Below are 16762 nucleotides of genomic sequence, written 5' to 3'. Positions count from 1 at the left end.
ATTGCACACACTGGCCTGTATAAAACCAACCCAATTGCACAGGAAATAGGGGGATTTGGCCACTACGCTAACTGCTCAGTGCCAAGTTTACACAGACCTCTTTCTGGCCTGTAAGGTTATGATGGTGATCATTTGAACTCATCAGATGTTATGGCCATCAGCAAGAGCTGGCATTTAGAATGTCTGATAATGATTGTATTGAGAGGAAAGTCCAGATGCAGCGAATTGACTTGAGAGGATTGATTTAAATACCAGATACAAATAAGATATTGTGTGAAAGTCTAAAATATACACCATGAAGACACCATTAGCATGGCTCTGTGTTCCCTCTGTCAGATTGAGCACCTGTACGGCCTGACTGTCTTTGAGAACTACCTGTACGCTACCAACTCAGACGAGGGCAACCTGAACCCCAAGACCAGCGTGATCCGCGTCAACCGCTTCAACAGCTCTGACTTCCACGTGGTGACGCGGGTGGACCGGGGCGCTGCCCTGCACGTGTACCACCAGAGACGCCAACCTCCAGGTAGCTGTACCCACCCTCAACGGGGCACAGACAGACTGACTGGAAGCCTGTCTCTAACCCCTATGAATAAGCATTGTTTTACCAACTTATCTATCTCTGAGACTCTGTGTCCTCTGCCCATGCCCAGTGCGGAGCCACGCGTGTGAGTCGGAGATGGGCAAGCCCGGGGGATGCTCGGACATCTGCCTGCTGGGCAACAGCCACAAGACCCGCACCTGCCGCTGCCGCTCGGGATTCAGCCTGGGCAGCGACGGCAAGTCCTGCAAGAGTGAGTAACAGGCCGCACACTGGGCACGCTCAGTACGGTACCAACAGTATCACACCACACTGGGCACGCTCAGTACGGTACCAACAGTATCACAGCAAATAACACACAGTCGCAATATGAGACCCATCCACTATGATCCTTCGTACTGTTTCCATGGTGATGGAGTGGGTTGTTTTTTCCCCCCCTGCCCTGCAGAGCCGGAGCACGAGTTGTTCCTGGTGTATGGGAAGGGCCGGCCGGGTATCATCCGTGGCATGGACATGAATGCCAAGGTGCCCGACGAGTACATGATCCCCATAGAGAACCTGATGAACCCCCGGGCCCTGGACTTCCACGCTGCCACAGAGTTCATCTACTTTGCCGACGCCACCAGTTACCACATCGGCCGGCAGAAGATCGACGGCACAGAAAGGGACACCATACTAAAGGACGGTAAGGAATGGAATAACTGAGGGACAACAGTGAGTGGTCCAGTCCCGTTGGTATTAGACCCTGGCTTAGGATACCATAGGAAACTCTGACTCCCTCTCTCCATGCGGTACTCTCTAAGCATCAGCCGCCATGGAAACCGCTTGACCGTTGACTCTTTCATGTTCGCGTCTCTTTCCCATGATGCCTTATTGTTCAGGTAGGATGAGCCCTACCTCCCCCTCTCACTCCTTCCTTCCCTCCCTCTCTTACTCAGGTATCCACACAGTGGAGGGTATAGCGGTGGACTGGATGGGTGGTAACCTGTACTGGACAGACGACGGGCCCAAGAAGACCATCAGTGTGGCCAGGCTGGAGAAGGCCTCCCAGACCCGCAAGACCCTCATTGAAGGCAAGATGACCCATCCCCGTGGCATCGTGGTGGACCCTCAACATGGGTGAGACACTGGGGGAACAGTCAATGGAACTAGTTAATGAGAGAGAGAGAGAGAGAGAGAGAGAGAGAGAGAGAGAGACTGAGAGAGAGACTGAGAGAGACGCACTGCGTTGACCTCACAGATAGACCATGTTTTTTTTCCCAGATGGATGTACTGGACCGACTGGGAAGAGGACCCAAAGGAGAGCAACCGGGGAAAGATCAAGAAGGCATGGATGGATGGCTCCCATCACCAGGTGTTCCTCACCTCCAAGACGGTGCTGTGGCCCAACGGCCTGAGTCTGGACATCCCCCAGGGCATCCTCTATTGGGTGGACGCCTACTACGACCGCATCGAGATGGTCTACCTCAACACCACTGAGCGCAAGGTAAGCCTATTAGAAATATGTATAGGTGGGGTGCTCAAGGTTGCTCCCACACTCACACATAGCCATGCAATATGTTTCTGTTGATCTTTGTACTGTATGAAAGCATAGTCAAGAAAATGTGAAAATGATATGGTGGCAAGTGACAAAGCAACCCAGCTTTGTCTACCGATAGGCTTCCAAATACTGTATATTGCTCTTCCTTATCCCAACGGTAAACGTTTTTCCTATCCTAGTTTTGGATGGTTAGGTCATGTGCTCAGGAAAAACATTTGGCCCCATACAAACGAAATGAGGCTGCATACATACAATGATGCATACATGAGTGTATTTGGGACATATGTACATATGCACAGCATTAGTGTTGTGGAGTTGTCCTTGCGCTGAGAGACAGTGCGCCTATCATTGTAAAATTGCTTAAATCAAACTCAAATGTGTCCTCTCCCATCAGGTGGTATATGAGGGCCAGGAACTGAACCATCCCTTTGGCCTCTGCCACTTCAAACACTTCCTGTTCTGGAACGAGTACCGCGGCGGCGGCATCTTCAAACTGGACCAGCTCACTAAGACTGTCACCCTGCTCCGCAACGAGAGACCGCCCCTCTTTGAGATCCGCGTGTATGACAGTCAACAACAACAAGGTAGCTTTACAGTGCACACTCTCTCTCTCTCTCCCTCACACACATCTCTCTTTCATTCACCCTCTCTCTTTGTATACTCACTCACTCACTTTCTCAGGGCACTCTCCCCTTCTCTGTTATAGGCTAATTGCCTCTCTCTCTCTCTCTCTCTCTCTCTCTCTCACTCTCTCTCTCTCTCTCATATCAGCCTCTAGCGTTGTTCATACTTGGGAGATTTGATGTTGATTTCAATGAGAAGAGATGTGCTGTGTTTTCCTCATGCAGTGGGGTGTGAAAGTGAAGTAAAGTGAACCGGTTCTTCATCAGCTGTCCTGACCTGTCTTGTGTTATTGTCTCTGTGTGTTCACTGAAGGGTCCAACCTCTGTCGTGTGAACAATGGCGGCTGCAGCAGTCTGTGTCTGGCCACCCCGGACGGCAGGTCTTGTGGCTGTGCTGACGACCAGGCTCTGGATGTAGATAATGTCACCTGCAAAGGTAAGCATCCAGATGCTTTCACTATAAACAAATAGTTTCATGGTTTTACCAGAAATGGATCTGGGAGGATTCATTCACCTTCCTTGTTGTAGATATGGAGCTATTGTGAAAGAAATAGGAGCTGTTGAGATGTGGGCTTTGCTCCAGTATCAGTGACACCCTCTCCTCTCCTCTCCTCTCCTCTCTTCTCCTCTCCTCTCCTCTCTTCTCCTCTCTTCTCCTCTCTTCTCTTCTTCTCTCCTCTCTTCTCCTCTCTTCTCCTCTCCTCTCCTCTCCTCTCTTCTCCTCTCCTCTCCTCTCCTCTCTTCTCCTCTCTTCTCCTCTCTTCTCTTCTTCTCTCCTCTCTTCTCCTCTCTTCTCCTCTCTTCTCCTCTCCTCTCCTCTCCTCTCTTCTCCTCTCCTCTCCTCTCTTCTTCTCTCCTCTCTTCTCCTCTCCTCTCCTCTCCTCTGCTCTCCTTCTCCTCTCTTCTCTCCTCTACAGCCAACCCCTCCTACATCCCTCCTCCTCAGTGCCAGCCCGGGGAGTTCGCCTGTAAGAACAACCGCTGTATCCAGGAGCGCTGGAAGTGTGACGGTGACAACGACTGTCTGGACAACAGTGACGAGGCCTCCGACCTCTGCCGTGAGTGGCCACACCATCACCATGGTTATTCACCAACACACACCAAAACCTGAATGAAAAAACTGCAAGCTAAAGCCTGGTACACACATAAAGATAATCTGGCCGATTTTGGCCCGATTTCCCCCCCTTCCGACCAAGGACAGCCAAGGCCGATTATCGGAGGTTCTAAAGATTATCCTACAAGATTATCCTGTGGTGTGTTAAGAGTCAATTCCTCCCGACAATCTGCTTGGAAAATAGTCGAGGCAGACGATCGTAAATATTAAACATGATCAAATTATGATCAAAAGTCCTCTTGTGTGTGGGTGGAATTGACGACTCCCCAGTCCGATTGTGACGTGAAATGGAATGTAGCCAAACAAGAAGCGAGCTGACTGATGCGTCTTCTTCTTTTCGTTCTTCTGCACTTTATTTCTCCTGTCGCACATGGCTGCCTCGTACAGGTCAGTCTGGGTACTACTACCCTGATCACGTGAGATTTCTGGTTTGAGGGACGAGACTCTAGACTGTCATAGGACAGATCTTTATGTATGTGGTGTGCTGTATTGGGAATATCGGAGAACACCACACACAATACAATCAAAACTGTTCAATCTATGATTTTTTATCTTCATGTGTGAGGTCTCATGTGAAAAATGTGATTCAAAAAATCTACATCAACTTCACTTGCTAGAGACTAAGTTGTCCCCCCCTGAACCAGAATACCCCAATGTGTAAACCAGTGAGTAGAGATCCCCCCCTTGTAACCCAGTTTCTCTGCCCTCTCTCTCTCTCTCTCTCTCTCTCTCTCTCTCTCTCTCTCTCTCTCTCTCCAGACCAGCACACCTGTCCGGCTGACCGGTTCAAATGTGAGAACAACCGCTGCATCCCCCTGCGTTGGCTGTGTGACGGGGACAATGACTGTGGCAACGATGAGGATGAGTCCAATACCACTTGCAAAGGTACACACACACACACACACACACACACACACACAGAGATCACACCTCTCTAATTTAACTCTCTAACCCTGTTCCAGCTCGTACCTGCCAGCCCAACCAGCATGCGTGTGCCTCTGGACGCTGCATCCCCAGCTCCTGGGCCTGTGATCTGGATGACGACTGTGGGGACCGCTCCGATGAGCCCGCCTCCTGTGGTGGGTTTTACCTCTACACAGTACCTCGCCTGTCTGTCATTCTGTTAGCACACACAACTGCAGCAGTGCAGCTGGATGTTCAGAAGAGGATACTGTCAGTTTCATGTCCAGTCTAGTGGTCATTAATTAAATGTCTCTTCCTCTGTCTGCTCCACCCCCCAGCCTACCCAACCTGCTTTCCCCTCACTCAGTTTACCTGTGCCAATGGCCGCTGCATCAACGTCAATTGGCGCTGTGACAATGGTGAGTATCAACCTCCCTTGTTTTCATCTATTTTCATTACACAGAGGTTGGTTTATTACACCATGGTTAACATAGCTAACCCCCTCCACTCACTTTGTGTTTGTGTTTGTGTGTGTGTGTGTGTGTGTGTGTGTGTGTGTGTGTGTGTGTGTGTGTGTGTGTGTGTGTGTGTGTGTGCGCGCGCCTGTGTGTGTGCGCGCGCCTGTGTGTGTGTGTGTGTGTGTGTGTGTGTGCGTGTGTGCGCGCACACGCATCTGCTTGTGTGTGTGCATATCTGCTCACGTGTGTGTGCGTGTGTGTTTATAGACAATGACTGCGGTGACAACAGTGATGAGGCGGGCTGCAGCCACTCCTGCTCCAGTGTGCAGTTCAAGTGTAACAGCGGCCGCTGCATCCCCGAGTACTGGACATGCGATGGGGACAACGACTGTGGGGACTACAGCGATGAGACCCATGCTAACTGTACCAACCAGGGTGAGTAGCCTATCTGCTACTGTACCTACCCACTGGACCTGGTAGAGACCACCCCCTCCATAGGACAGAGTGGGATAAAGATGCCACCAGACATTGATCTATCTAATATAGATCTGATGCGATCTAAGTTTGGATGAGGTTAGGATTTGGGGGAGGATTAGTTGATCCTGTGTATATGTGCCTAAGGGCAAATCCAACTTGAGGTCCTAGTTAAGAGTATGTCTTTTATGAAAGAGTGTATTTGTGTGTCCCTAATATGAACAACACCATTTTTTGGTGTGTGATTGGCCAGTATATGACTAGCCAGTGGAATAGTAGTGCAGTGACAGTTGTTGTGATGGGCATGTGAGCTGCCTGTACTGTATTCTATTTCAGGCTGTTTATATTTAGCAGTTTGACTTGCCGTTGTTGTTACAACGTTGACAGGATCTGTTTCCCTCCTGGCCCTGCTCTCTTCAGGTGGACATGTCTCAGCCTGCATCGTGGCCACAAATCCTTGATGCTTCAGCACTCGCGGCGTGTTTATGTTTTGCGGTCAGCAAGAGATCTCAGTGGATTTCAAACAAAACCACAGTCAACAGTACGCCTCTTCATTATGCTTGCGCAAGATCGTGCCGCATTGTTTGACATCACACCACATTGAACCTGGTTTTAAATTCCAACTTGAAGAGTGACGGTTCAGAGATAATGGCTGGTGTGGGAAGTGCAGGGGTGTTGGGGGTTAGGGTTGCAAAATTCCCGTAAATGTGGGTGACTTTCCGATCATTTCCAAAGTGTCCATAATATGGAAATTATCGTAGTTTCACAAACCTACGGGATTTATTTCCATATGGAAACGTTGGAAATTCACGGAAGGTTTCCCAAGCAACCCTAGTCGGGGGTAAACAGTGTATGTGGTCAGGACTGACACACAGAGGGTTCGGGCACCGTGGTTAGTGAGGAGGTCAGGGGAGGCCAGGGAAGTAGGTCGCCCCATGGGGAAGTTCTTAAGCCGTCTCTTTCCTCTCCCACACTCTGCTTTGTTTTCAGCTCTACGTCTGAGTTCTAGAGAGAAGTTAATTGCTTTGCAGTTGGCCTGCCGCTGGAATGAGATTGTGTGTGTGTGTGTGTGTGTCTGTGTGTCTGTGTGTCTGTGTGTCTGTGTCTGTGTGTCTGTCTGCCTGCCTGCAAGTCCCAGGGACTTGGGCTGTGTATGTTGTGGACTGCCCCTCAGCCCGTGCCCGTTAAGTCCCGGCACGCAACGCTGGGCCCAGCATGGCCTGCTGGCCTAATGAGAGATCTGTGCCCTGTGTGTGCGCGTGCGTCAGTGTACTTTTTGCTCCCTGGACCTTCAAAGTCATTAGTTCCAGAGGAAACGCCTTCCCCTTGCACATATTGGATTGTACTTCTGAAAGGTCCAGGGTCTATTCTCATTGTCATGAAGAGATGTCATTATTTCACATCCTTAATGGATGCCCTTGTGACATCGGTCCGGTCGATGAGCACCACGTTCTGTATGTGAGAACAACCTCGCTGTCATTGCTGGACCTGGACTCCTGTCAGTGTCCCAGAGATGTAGCTAACCTAAACAGACCATATCTGTGTGTAAATGGGTGTACTGGACTGATTGGCCAATTGAATAGGCTGTTATGTAACAACAGTAATGCTTTCTCATGGAGCTCTCCCCTTCTCTGTATTTGGCTAAATGCCCCTTTCTCTCTCTCTCTCTCTCTCTCTCTCTCTCTCTCCCCTCATCTCTCCTCTCTAGCCACTCGTCCTCCTGGAGGTTGCCACGTGGATGAGTTCCAGTGTCGTATGGACGGCCTGTGCATCCCCATGCGATGGCGCTGCGACGGCGACACAGACTGCATGGACCTGAGTGACGAGAACAATTGCGAGGGTGTCACGCACATGTGTGACCCGACCGTCAAGTTCAGCTGCAGGGACTCAGGTCAGTGTGTGGACATGATGTGTTTGTGATTGTGTCACAACATAACCTCAAACCAATAAAGAGGAGAGGTTGCTTTGGCCTCTGTTTGATCCTTGGATAGTAGGGAGACCCACGCTGAAGGTTGTCCATTCTCTGCTTATCTCCTCAGCCCGCTGTATCAGCAAGGCCTGGGTGTGTGATGGAGACAGCGACTGCGAGGACAACTCGGATGAGGACAACTGCGAGGCGTTGGTGTGTAAGCTCTCGCACCACGTGTGTGCCAGCAACGACTCCATCTGCCTGCCAGCCGAGAAGCTGTGTGATGGCACCGACGATTGCCCGGACGGCTCCGATGAGAAACTATGTGGTAAGATACTCACTGTCATACACACACACACACACACACACACACACACGTACACATATGAAACGTGTGAACGTTAGAGCACCTTTCCTCATTATATGACCTAACCTCAGTTTTCTACTGTGTGTGTGTGTGTGTGTGTGTGTGTGTGTGTGTATATATGTGTGTGTGTGAATCTATGCGTGTCCGTGTCCTCCTCAGACTTGTGCTCGGTGGAAAACGGCGGTTGCAGCCACAACTGCAGCATCATCCCGGGGGAGGGCTTCATGTGCTCCTGCCCCCTGGGCATGGAGCTGGGCACAGACAACAAAACTTGCCAGATCCAGAGCTTCTGTGCAAAACACCTCAAGTGTAGCCAGCGCTGCGAGCAGCTCAAGGCCAGTGTCAAGTGTTCCTGCTACGAGGGCTGGGAGCTGGAGCCTGACATGGAGAGCTGCAAGAGCAGTGGTGAGAAAGACGGGACGGGAGGGGAGGGGAGGAGGTAGAAGTGGGAGAGGACGGGAGAGGACGGGAGAGGACATGACATTCAGGCCGGTGGAGAGATTGAAAGAACGTGGTGTCAGGCATCAGATAGAGAGAACATACTCAACATCTGATGTATCCATGTCTCTCTCCTTAGATCCCTTCAAGCCCTTTATCATTTTCTCCAACCGTCATGAGATCCGGCGGATCGACCTGCACAAGGGGGAGTTCAGTGTTCTGGTGCCTGGCCTCAGGAACACCATCGCCCTGGACTTCCACCTCGCCCAGAGCACCCTCTACTGGACCGACGTGGTGGAGGACAAGATCTACCGAGGAAAACTGTCAGAGAACGGAGGTGAGCTCTCTATCTTATAATAGGGATGAATTTTAGTGGTTGAAGACGTTAAAGGGTTGCTGTGGGTCATAGCTGGTTGGTCTCGCATCGATCAACTTAAGACTTGCTTCAAACAAGAGATCATTTGCAGTTGAAATATTGTAAGTAAGTATGAATAGATTCAGTGTTAAAGAAATAACAACATTCCTGCCCTTGGAGGAAAATAGGTTCCAAAGTCTGCACTTTCCCTGAGTGAAAGTATAGTTTTCCAAGTTGCCAGTAAAAGTTGCCTTTGGCCCACCAGACTAGTCTACTGTGCCTGTTTGTGTCCCAGACTAAATCTACCATGTCACGGCTGGCCTTTTTTGATCCCAAACCCCAGGTCTGGTTGCCAATCAAGGTTGTGTTCCCAGGCAGCGCAGCACTCGGGGGGCACACGGAAGGCTTTGTCTCTTCCCATTTGTCTCAGCGCTCGCTTGCGTGACTGCAGCCAGTACAGAGTTGGGAGTAGTGTAGGAGGTACTACAGTACAGCTCCAGTTCCCAGCCTCCCCTATAAAAAAAACAACAACCCTCCACCGAGACATTGTGTCCTGCTCATAGATCAGCTCCTGCTGCTTCTTATTTAAGACATTTCAGCTCCTACAAAAAAAACTGTGGACAAACTTGGTCGCTGTGTACTGCCAACAACAAACAAAAGGCATCTCCACAGCCCCCCCCCCCCCCCCCCAGGACAGAAAACTCTGGCTCCAAGCAGCTTTACAATAAGCAAACTGTGAAGAGGGTCTATCCCTCTAATTACTGTTGGAAGGCCTTATGAAGGGGCTGTGCTCCTCCTCAGCCGTTGGAATGATCAGCTGCACACCATTACAGTTTTCACTGTCATTAGGGAGCCAGGCGTTTCTGGGAAAGGAGAAGTGAGTTCATGTGGGAGAGAGAGACGGAGGGTTATGGGGGGCTGTTTCTCAGAAAGTGTCGGTCGAAACCACACTGACAAACACAGAGAAAGAATTCTAAACAATTGTGTGTTTGTCGGCGGTTTGTTGCAGTGTAACATGTGTGCCGGTTGGTGATGGATTCCTGCTGCTTTGATTTGTATGAACTGTAAATGCTGTGGTTCTCTAGCTTTTGTCCTGTTAAATACCTCCCACGCAAATGTTTTCCCTAAATCTACTCTTCATCCCATGTAAAATCTCAAGGTCTATGTAAAACGTTTTTATTTTTTTATTTTTTTATTTTTTTATTTTTTTATTTTTTTAAACGGTCAACATTTTTTCCCATAATTTTGAATTCAGTGATCATGAAGCTGAGTGCCAACTGAGCATATTCTTTTCTGATGTGAAACACTTAACAGGGTTTTTCCTGGCTCAAAATTAGGCGGAGGTGGTACCAGTGGTGTTTGACATCGGGGGGGGGGCCCATGAAGCAGGGCTGTCTGGGGGTCCTTAAACATCAAACACTTCATTTCTTGCATTCTGGTGAATTGATATGCACCAATTTGTGCCCTTTCTGCATCAATTTATGGTGGAAATGTCATTATTTATGTAAAGGAAAACACAATATTCAGGCACCAGATGACCATTCAAAATATAATGTAATATAATGCAATATAAGGCTCTCAGGCATTCTGTACTTTCAATGTATTCTCCTTGAGCAGTCAACATACTATCAGCTATTTCGCTAGCAAAAACGAAAGCTAACTTATTTGCGAAACAGCGCCCCCGCCACCACGTCGGCTCAGTGCCGCAATTGCAGTTAGAAATGACAGAAATCCACAGAGTGCAACGCTTGTAGAAAATACGACCGTCAGTTTGTCGAGAGGCGGCCGCCTCATAATTCTCTATGCAGGAAAAACCTTGCTTAACATCTTGTTCTCCCTCTCTCCCTCTTTATCCTCCCCTTCCATTCTCTTTCAGCTCTGACCAGTTTCGAGGTGGTGATCCAGTATGGCCTGGCCACTCCAGAGGGGCTAGCAGTGGACTGGATCGCAGGGAACATCTACTGGGTGGAGAGTAACCTGGATCAGATCGAGGTGGCCAAGCTGGACGGCACCATGAGGACCACCCTGCTGGCAGGGGAGGTGGAGCACCCCCGTGCCATCGCCCTAGACCCCCGAGACGGGTAAGGAGTGCTACCTATCTAGAGGTCTAGACCTATGGATGTTTCTGTGATGATTCTATAGACTCCACTTCACATTATTAGATCTACAGCAGGACACCATTCACCAGGTGAATACACATACATGCTGACATTATCTTTGTCTGATTTTCTTTGTGGCCAGTATTTTGTTCTGGACGGACTGGGATGCCAGCTTGCCCAGGATAGAAGCAGCTTCCATGAGTGGGGAGGGTAGACGCACCATTCACAGAGAGACTGGCAGTGGGGGCTGGCCCAATGGTCTGACTGTGGACTACATGGAGAGACGCATCGTATGGATTGATGCTAGGTAATCTTGCCCTTCTCCGAACACACGCACACACAATTTCTCTCTTACAATTACTCTCTCTCTCTCTCTCTCTCTCTCTCTCTCTCTCTCTCTCTCTCTCTCTCTTACACACACACGTGTATAAATGGTTCTGATATCTTCCTAGGTCTGACGCCATCTACTCTGCTCTCTACGACGGCTCAGGGCTGATTGAGGTGTTACGTGGTCATGAGTACCTCTCGCACCCTTTCGCTGTCACCATGTATGGAGGGGAGGTGTACTGGACTGACTGGCGCACCAACACCCTGGCTAAGGCCAACAAATGGACAGGGCACAATGTGACAGTAGTCCAACGCACAAACACCCAGCCCTTCGACCTTCAAGTGTACCATCCCTCCAGGCAGCCCCAGGGTATGTCATACTCACACAGTCACATACACACACACACACACACACACACACACACACACACACACATACATACATACATACATACATACAGGCTGCAATCTTTAGTGTGATGTTAGAACTCAAAGGGCAGCACTGCAGCGGGAGCTGGAGCAGCAGTATACTGCAGACCTTGTGATTCCACAATGGCTCAAATCTCCACGGACAGCTGACCTTTCACAGCCTCCTCACACTCAGACGTTGCAGGGTTTCTGACACTTATTTCAGCATTGTTGATCATAAGGCCACTGCAGGATTTGGGCTGGTCGACTCTACCATGGCGTAGATAGTGTGTGTGTGTGTGTGTGTGTGTGTGTGTGTGTGTGTGTGTGTGTGTGTGTGTGCGCTTGTGCTTGTGCTTGTGATGTTTATCCTGCAGACACACTTGAGGTAGACAGACAGACAGACACCTCTGAGCTTGTATCAAACATGGCCAGTGCCCAGGTTATCTCAGGGCAAGTCAGTCATTAGCCACCAATAGGAGAGTGAAGAGTGCAGAGATCTGAGCAGATCTCACAGTCCTGTTGACTGACAGCTTCCCCCACTCCGTCTGACAGTGATGGGGAAAGCAAACCGTGTCTGACAAGTGTTGTCGACTGCTCCCTCTCCATTCCTTCTCTCTCTCTCTCTCCCTCTCTCTCCCCAATGCCATTGTGATGGAAGGGTGCAGAGGTAAAATTACTAGGATGTTATTTTAGATTCCTTTCATTGCAGAATTAGCATTGGTTAATCATTATGTGTGACACAGTATGCACTAACCGAGATAACCATGTAGCCTTTCAATTGTTGGACGTCTTTGAGAAATCTTGTCTGTATACTGAAAGGGACTACTCTAATTCTGTCTTCACTCATTTGTATCACTCTAATGTTTCTGTCCCAGCCCCTAACCCGTGTGCCACCAGCGATGGGAAAGGCCCCTGCTCTCACCTGTGTCTCATTAATTACAACCAGACCTTCTCCTGCGCCTGCCCCCACCTCATGAAGCTCCAAGCAGACAAACGCACCTGCAAAGGTAAGGCCACTCAGCAACCCAGATACACACACACACACACACACACACACACACACACACACACACACACTTAGCATTCTCTCCCAGTGCTGCTTTGTCTGGGACTCATCCATACTATGTAGACTGGCGTCAGCTGCAATGCTTGTCGTCTTTCATGAGGAAGATCTCATTACCTTTCCTCCATTTGTGTCATAGAGGCAGAATTAATTTGATTTCCATTTCACTCCGAGTCATAGATTGTCACAAGCGATATCTGCAAAAGCCCTCATCTAGTGTGATTTCATTAGCAGGGTGTGTGGTTTTAGAGAGGGAACTTCGGGAGGCGTGTGTGTGTGTGTGTGTGTGTGTGTGTGTGTGTGTGTGTGTGTGTGTGTGTGTGTGTGTGTGCGTGTGTGTACACGTAGGCTTTGATGTTTAGTATTCTGCAGCACTGCCTCCATTCCTGCAGTGTGGATCTGAAGGTAATTGGACTAGAGGGCCCCAGGTGCAGTCTCCCATTAACTCTGGCCTTAGCTGGGAATGGATACAAGACTACACTGGGGTTCTCACCCAACTGGATCAAACACACCACCCCAATCAGCAGTACTAGTCGTGCCATGCAGTCTTTACCTCAGCTCTCAACCCCATTGGTCATATTTTAGCTCTCTTAAGAGCTGGGAAAACGACTGGTTGAACTCTTACTGTTACTTACGTTTTAATTTGGCTGCTATGTTTGCATAATTCACACACACACACACACACACACACACACACACACACACACACAGATACAGTACTTCTATTACTAATAGGAATAGGATTTGTGTGCTGCATTAAAACCCTTTGTGTGTGTCTGTGTCTGTGTCTGTGTGTGCGTGTGCGTGTCTGTGTGTGTCCATATAGAGTCCCGTCAGTTCCTGTTGTATGCTCGTCAGATCGAGATCCGGGGTGTGGACATAGACAACCCCTACTACAACTACATCATCTCCTTCACCGTGCCTGACATTGATAACGTGACAGTGGTGGACTACGACTCCCAGGAGCACCGCATTTACTGGTCAGACGTACGGACACAGACCATCAAGAGAGCCTTCATCAACGGGACTGGAGTGGAGACGGTGGTGTCTGCTGGTATGTTGTTGATACTCTCTTGTGATTCAATGGGATTCATTCATGCTGGTGGAATGAATGTACTATATTATGTGGTAGAATTGATTAACCTGGCAATGATTAGTTAATCATTAGTTGATGCGGATACGTTTTGTGTCCGGTTAAGTATAACGTGTGTGTGCGTGTGCTTGTGTGTGTTTGTGTTTGTGTGTGTTCATTAGACCTTCCCAATGCCCATGGTTTGGCAGTAGACTGGGTGTCCAGGAACTTGTTCTGGACCAGCTATGATGCCAACAAGAAGCAGATCAACGTGGCCAGACTGGATGGTTCATTTAAGAACGCAGTCATACAGGGTCTGGACAAACCCCACTGTTTGGTTCTGCACCCGATACTGGGGTGAGTGGGACCACTGAACTATTGTATACGACTTCTAGATTCTATGTCTCACAGAACCGTATATGTTCATGAAACTTTCCGTCCTATCTCTTGTCTTTGTCTCACATATCATTTCTGTGTCCATCTCCAGCAAGCTCTACTGGACTGACGGGGACAACATCAGCATGGCCAACATGGATGGGAGCAACCGCACTATGCTGTTTACCAATCAGAAGGGTCCTGTAGGTGAGTGAGCTGGTGACCTCAGCAGCCCGTAGGCTACAAGGAATGTGTTGTATGTGTGTATTGAGACAGTAGGAAAGCAGAGAGGTTAATAGACACGTGGGATGATTGGAGTCAGGTCTGGGATGAGAGTACAGTATACAGTATGCAGGGTTAGGCAATGCTGAGAGCCCAGCACAGCAAGGCAGTGAGAGAGTGAGACACTGTTTGTTCTTGGGTTTCAGCTGAAAATGCCTTGTTCTCTGTGTTTGTGTGTTTGTGTATGTCTTGTCCGTCCCCTCCAGGCTTGTCGATTGACTTTGACAAAGAGCAGCTGTACTGGATCAGCTCAGGGAACAGCACCATCAGCCGCTGTAAGATGGACGGAACTGGATTGGAGGTCATGGAGGGGGTCAAGGGCAAACTGACCAAGGCCACTGCACTGGCCATTATGGGTAAGAGAGCAAAGGCCACAGGACACAATAATACATGCATTTCGATGCAACTTGTGTTCAAATTGGAAAACGTTATTGTCAATTGAATATACATACTGTAAAACAGATAATGGCTCATTGATAGTAAACGGAATGTCCTCCCCTCCTGTGTGCAGGTGACAAGCTGTGGTGGGCAGACCAGGGCACAGACCAGATAGGAACCTGTGATAAGAGTGACGGGGCCAACTGGAAGGTGCTTCGCAATAATACTTCCTACATGATGCACATGAGGATCTACAACGAGACCGTGCAGACAGGTAGGACACCATAGTGTGAAGCACAACTTACTATACCGGCTAAGGTTATGGTCATGTGAATGAACAAGGAAATAGTGCGTTATCTTTGTTGACTGTGTTTTGTTTTCACTCCCAGGTATCAACCTGTGTAGTAACAACAATGGAGACTGCTCCCAGCTGTGCCTCCCCACCTCCCCCACCACCAGAGCCTGCATGTGCACTGCAGGCTACAGCCTCAAGAGTGGACAGCAGTCCTGCGAGGGTAACACAGACACACACAGACACACACACACACACACACACACACACACACACACGCACGCACACACACAATACATGACTAAAATGCTAGCCAACTCACCTGCATCCAGCATTGTAAACCAAATCTGTACCAGTAGTGTGAATTAAAGTTTGTGTGCCGATGTATTTCTGCAGGCATGGGCTCCTTCCTGCTCTATTCTGTACACGAGGGTATCCGAGGAATCCCACTGGACCCCTCTGATAAATCGGATGCCCTGGTGCCCGTCTCTGGCACCTCTCTGGCAGTTGGCATCGACTTCCATGCCGGTGAGTACTGCTGTAGACAGTAGTAGTAACAAGTAGTAACAACCTGTCAACGTTTGGTTTAACACTAGAACAGCCGTGCCTTTTTTACCTGCTAAAAGAGCTGTCTCGGGGGTCAAATGACCCCCTCTTTACAATGCTCAAGCTGCTATTTGCACACAACGACCACTAGTTGGCCGTCTTATAAATTAGCCTGCGTCCTACACAGAAAAACTGCAAAATATGTTTATACTAGCTCATCCTGATGTGATTTTGAAAATGTAAGGATACTGGGTGGTAGAACGCACATATCTAGGGAAAGTCATGAAAGGAAGGTCCTGAAATTTGATCGAGTGCAAAGATATTAAAAAAAAATTACTCACTGTCATTTTTCTTGTGTGTGGCTGTGTTATTTTAGTCATTGCTGTTGTTGGAGTTAGATACCAATAGATTCCCCCCCTCTGCAGACAATGACACCATCTACTGGGTGGACATGGGCCTGAGCACCATCAGCCGAGCCAAGAGAGACCAGACATGGAGAGAGGACGTGGTCACCAACGGCATCGGCAGGGTCGAGGGAATCACGGTGGACTGGATAGCAGGTACCGTTATTGCGTTATTGTTTGAGGGCTCGAGCTTCGGTGAGGGTGGGTGAAGCACTGATAGCTGAGAGGCTAAGCTACTAGAAGCTAACCCAAGTAGCTCAGGTTGGGAAGAGAGAGAGAGAGAGAGAGAGAGAGAGAGAGAGAGAGAGAGAGAGAGAGAGACATACACACAGAGACATTGGAAAATAGTGAAAGACACACTTACACACATACCAGCTAGCCACACAATCAATATGTGTACACACACACACACACACACACACACACACACACACATACACAGACACACACACACATAAATACACATATACACACACAGAAATATTAGATTAGGTTGAATAATACATTTCAATGTTTGGCCCCTGTCAGGTAACATCTACTGGACAGACCAGGGCTTTGATGTGATTGAGGTGGCCAGGCTAAACGGATCCTTCCGCTACGTGGTCATCTCTCAGGGCCTGGACAAGCCTCGTGCCATCACAGTTCACCCAGAGAAAGGGTGAGTCCCTGGGGCAGGGTGCTGTGTTTTGTTAAGCTTACACAGTTAGTCCTTAATGGTTGGGAACACGGCAATGTTATTACAGCACACTTGATAACATCTGCACTGTAGACCTTTATTAATTCAACCATGT

The 16762-nt window shown here is 49.0% G+C and overlaps 1 protein-coding gene across 1 annotated transcript in view; it reads left to right on the top strand.

The window, feature by feature from the left end:
- lrp1ab (low density lipoprotein receptor-related protein 1Ab) overlaps positions 1–16762 on the top strand; it is an 89276-nt gene that overhangs the window by 41893 nt on the left and 30621 nt on the right. Inside the window, exons 9-37 of the mRNA XM_080533896.1 lie at positions 337–526; positions 654–794; positions 990–1226; positions 1480–1660; positions 1805–2027; positions 2476–2665; positions 3018–3140; positions 3622–3762; positions 4578–4703; positions 4781–4897; positions 5060–5140; positions 5447–5614; positions 7362–7544; positions 7693–7890; positions 8089–8334; positions 8507–8704; positions 10599–10803; positions 10964–11128; positions 11274–11518; positions 12435–12566; positions 13449–13676; positions 13877–14051; positions 14182–14276; positions 14558–14707; positions 14863–15003; positions 15119–15244; positions 15418–15549; positions 15993–16127; positions 16500–16629. Of these exons, the coding sequence (XP_080390022.1) occupies positions 337–526; positions 654–794; positions 990–1226; positions 1480–1660; positions 1805–2027; positions 2476–2665; positions 3018–3140; positions 3622–3762; positions 4578–4703; positions 4781–4897; positions 5060–5140; positions 5447–5614; positions 7362–7544; positions 7693–7890; positions 8089–8334; positions 8507–8704; positions 10599–10803; positions 10964–11128; positions 11274–11518; positions 12435–12566; positions 13449–13676; positions 13877–14051; positions 14182–14276; positions 14558–14707; positions 14863–15003; positions 15119–15244; positions 15418–15549; positions 15993–16127; positions 16500–16629 (4802 nt within the window). The remainder of the gene's footprint in view (positions 1–336; positions 527–653; positions 795–989; positions 1227–1479; positions 1661–1804; positions 2028–2475; positions 2666–3017; positions 3141–3621; positions 3763–4577; positions 4704–4780; positions 4898–5059; positions 5141–5446; positions 5615–7361; positions 7545–7692; positions 7891–8088; positions 8335–8506; positions 8705–10598; positions 10804–10963; positions 11129–11273; positions 11519–12434; positions 12567–13448; positions 13677–13876; positions 14052–14181; positions 14277–14557; positions 14708–14862; positions 15004–15118; positions 15245–15417; positions 15550–15992; positions 16128–16499; positions 16630–16762) is intronic.

Source organism: Nansenia antarctica (genome assembly GCF_963989245.1).
Source record: "Nansenia antarctica genome assembly, chromosome: 6".
In the NCBI taxonomy this organism is placed as follows: Eukaryota; Metazoa; Chordata; class Actinopteri; order Argentiniformes; family Microstomatidae; genus Nansenia; species Nansenia antarctica.
This window is presented reverse-complemented; position numbering and strand designations above follow the sequence as displayed.